This window comes from Calidris pugnax, unplaced genomic scaffold (assembly GCF_001431845.1).
Source record: "Calidris pugnax isolate Ruff unplaced genomic scaffold, ASM143184v1 scaffold371, whole genome shotgun sequence".
In the NCBI taxonomy this organism is placed as follows: domain Eukaryota; kingdom Metazoa; phylum Chordata; class Aves; order Charadriiformes; family Scolopacidae; genus Calidris; species Calidris pugnax.
Genome location: NW_015091373.1, coordinates 475,396 through 477,180, shown reverse-complemented (window position 1 = coordinate 477,180; position 1,785 = coordinate 475,396). Strand labels below are relative to the sequence as shown.

At 72.3% G+C, this 1,785-nt stretch overlaps 1 protein-coding gene across 1 annotated transcript; it reads right to left on the bottom strand.

Moving 5' to 3' along the window:
- Positions 1-6: 6 nt before the first annotated feature.
- PYGO2 (pygopus family PHD finger 2) lies at positions 7-1,773 on the bottom strand. The gene is made up of 3 exons (XM_014961289.1): positions 1,621-1,773; positions 1,491-1,540; positions 7-1,397 (listed from the first exon to the last, which is right to left on the bottom strand). The coding sequence occupies exons 2-3, from the start codon at positions 1,530-1,532 to the stop codon at positions 309-311; spliced, it is 1,131 nt and encodes a 376-aa protein (XP_014816775.1). The 5' UTR covers positions 1,533-1,540; positions 1,621-1,773; the 3' UTR covers positions 7-308.
- Between the last annotated feature and the right edge of the window lie 12 nt (positions 1,774-1,785).

The following is a 1,785-nucleotide window of genomic DNA, read 5'->3' as shown; positions in this document are numbered from 1 at the left end:
CACAGATGGTGGCGGGGACCGGATCCCCCCCCTCCCTTCCAATGGCACCGACCCCACCGGGCAGAATGGGAGGGGAGGGGCCACCGGGGAGGCTCAGCCCCCCGGTACCGGTGCAGCCTTTCCCGCAGCAAAGGGATGGGGACGGTGTGGCCACCACCGGCCCAGGGACCCGGCCACGGCCAGGGCCGGGTGAGGAGCCGGTGCCATCTCTCTGGCCGGTGGCGGGGAGGGGTTAACGGCTACAAAAACTGGGGGTTTGGTCCTAAACCGGGGCAGGGGGAAGGTGTCGGTGGCGGCGGGAGGGCGGCTCAGCCGTCGTTGGCGGCCACCAGCTGTCCCATGCCCTCCCGGACATAAACCGACTGGATCTCCTTGGTCTTGAGGCAGAAGTCGCAGGCCCAGACGGCGGAGGCCTCGGTGGTGAGCAGCCCGTAGGCGTTCTCCGTCATCCCGGTGCATTCCCGGTGGAACCACTTCTGGCAGGAGGCCTCGCACAGGATGGCGTCCTGGTCGTCGTTCACCTCGTTGCGGCAAGCTCCGCAGGGGTACACTAGCCCTGGGGGGGGCTGGTGGCCTGATCCGCCGGCCGCCTTGCCGGGAGGAGGCGGGGGGAGGTTGTTGGTTTCGGGCGTGCCAGGGGCACGGCCGGCGCCGCCGGGGGCAAAGGGGGGCTGCGCCCCGTTGACGGCAGCGGGGGGGGAGCCCGAATGCGGCTCCGGGGAAAAGGTGCTGGGGGGAGGGTTGGGGGGTTTGCCCCCCTCCTCGCCGCTGGTGGGGAAGCCGGGATCGCCCCCGGGGAAGGGGCTGGCGGTGGGGGGCAGGGGGGGCACGTTCTGCCCGGGGCGCTGCAGGGGCGACTGTCCAAAGAGGTTGCCGGGTTGACCGAAACGCTGAGCCACCGCCGGCCCCCCAGGGGGGTTGAGGGCAGGCCCGGGGCCCATGTCACCCCCCCGGGGGGGCTGTCCCATGGTGGGGGAGATCATGGGCCCGAAGCCCCCCACGGGCCCCTGCATGAGCTGCCCGGCGGGGGGGCTGAAGTTCTGTCCAAGGGGCTGCCCGAAGGGCTGGCCGGGGAAGCTCATGCCCCCGGGCTGGACGTACCCGGGGTTCTGGGGGGGCATACCGAACGCCGGCCCCATCTGCCCGGGGGTGAAAGGAGGGGGTGGCTGCCTCCGCAGGGGCTGGGGACCCCCGCCGTAGCCGGGGGGCACCTGCGGCGACATCCCCCCTTGGACGCGGAAGCCGCCGAAGGGAACGGGGCTGCCCAGGAAAGCGGCGGGAGCCGCCCCGGTTTTGGGGGCTCCGAAATCATCCTCGAAGGGGTTGGAAGCCACCAGGTGGTCAACCATAGGGGTGGGCGGTGGGGCGAATTCCGAGAGGTGCGAGTAGGCCGGGCCCTGCGAGGTGAGGAAGGGAGGAGAGAGAGTGATCAGCGCGGCGGCTGGAAGCCCCGGTCCCGGTCCCGCCCCCCCCGCAGCCCCCGCTCCTACCTGTGTGTTAGATTTACGCCGTTTCTTCTCGGGGCTCTTCATCTGCAGCCCTGCAGGGACAACCGGGACCGCGTCAACCGGGGCCTAGCCCCATTTACCGCCTCCCCCCCCCCGGGCCACCCTCACTCACCTGCCTTCCCCTGCTTCCGGCCCGGCCCGCCGCCGGCGGCGCTGCCCGCGGGATGCGGGGGTCCCGGAGGGGGCGGCGGGGCCGGGACGCCTCCTCCTCCACCTCCGCTTCCACCTCCTCCGCCTCCTCCCTCCAGCTTCTCGGCGTGTGGGGCAGCCATGGCCT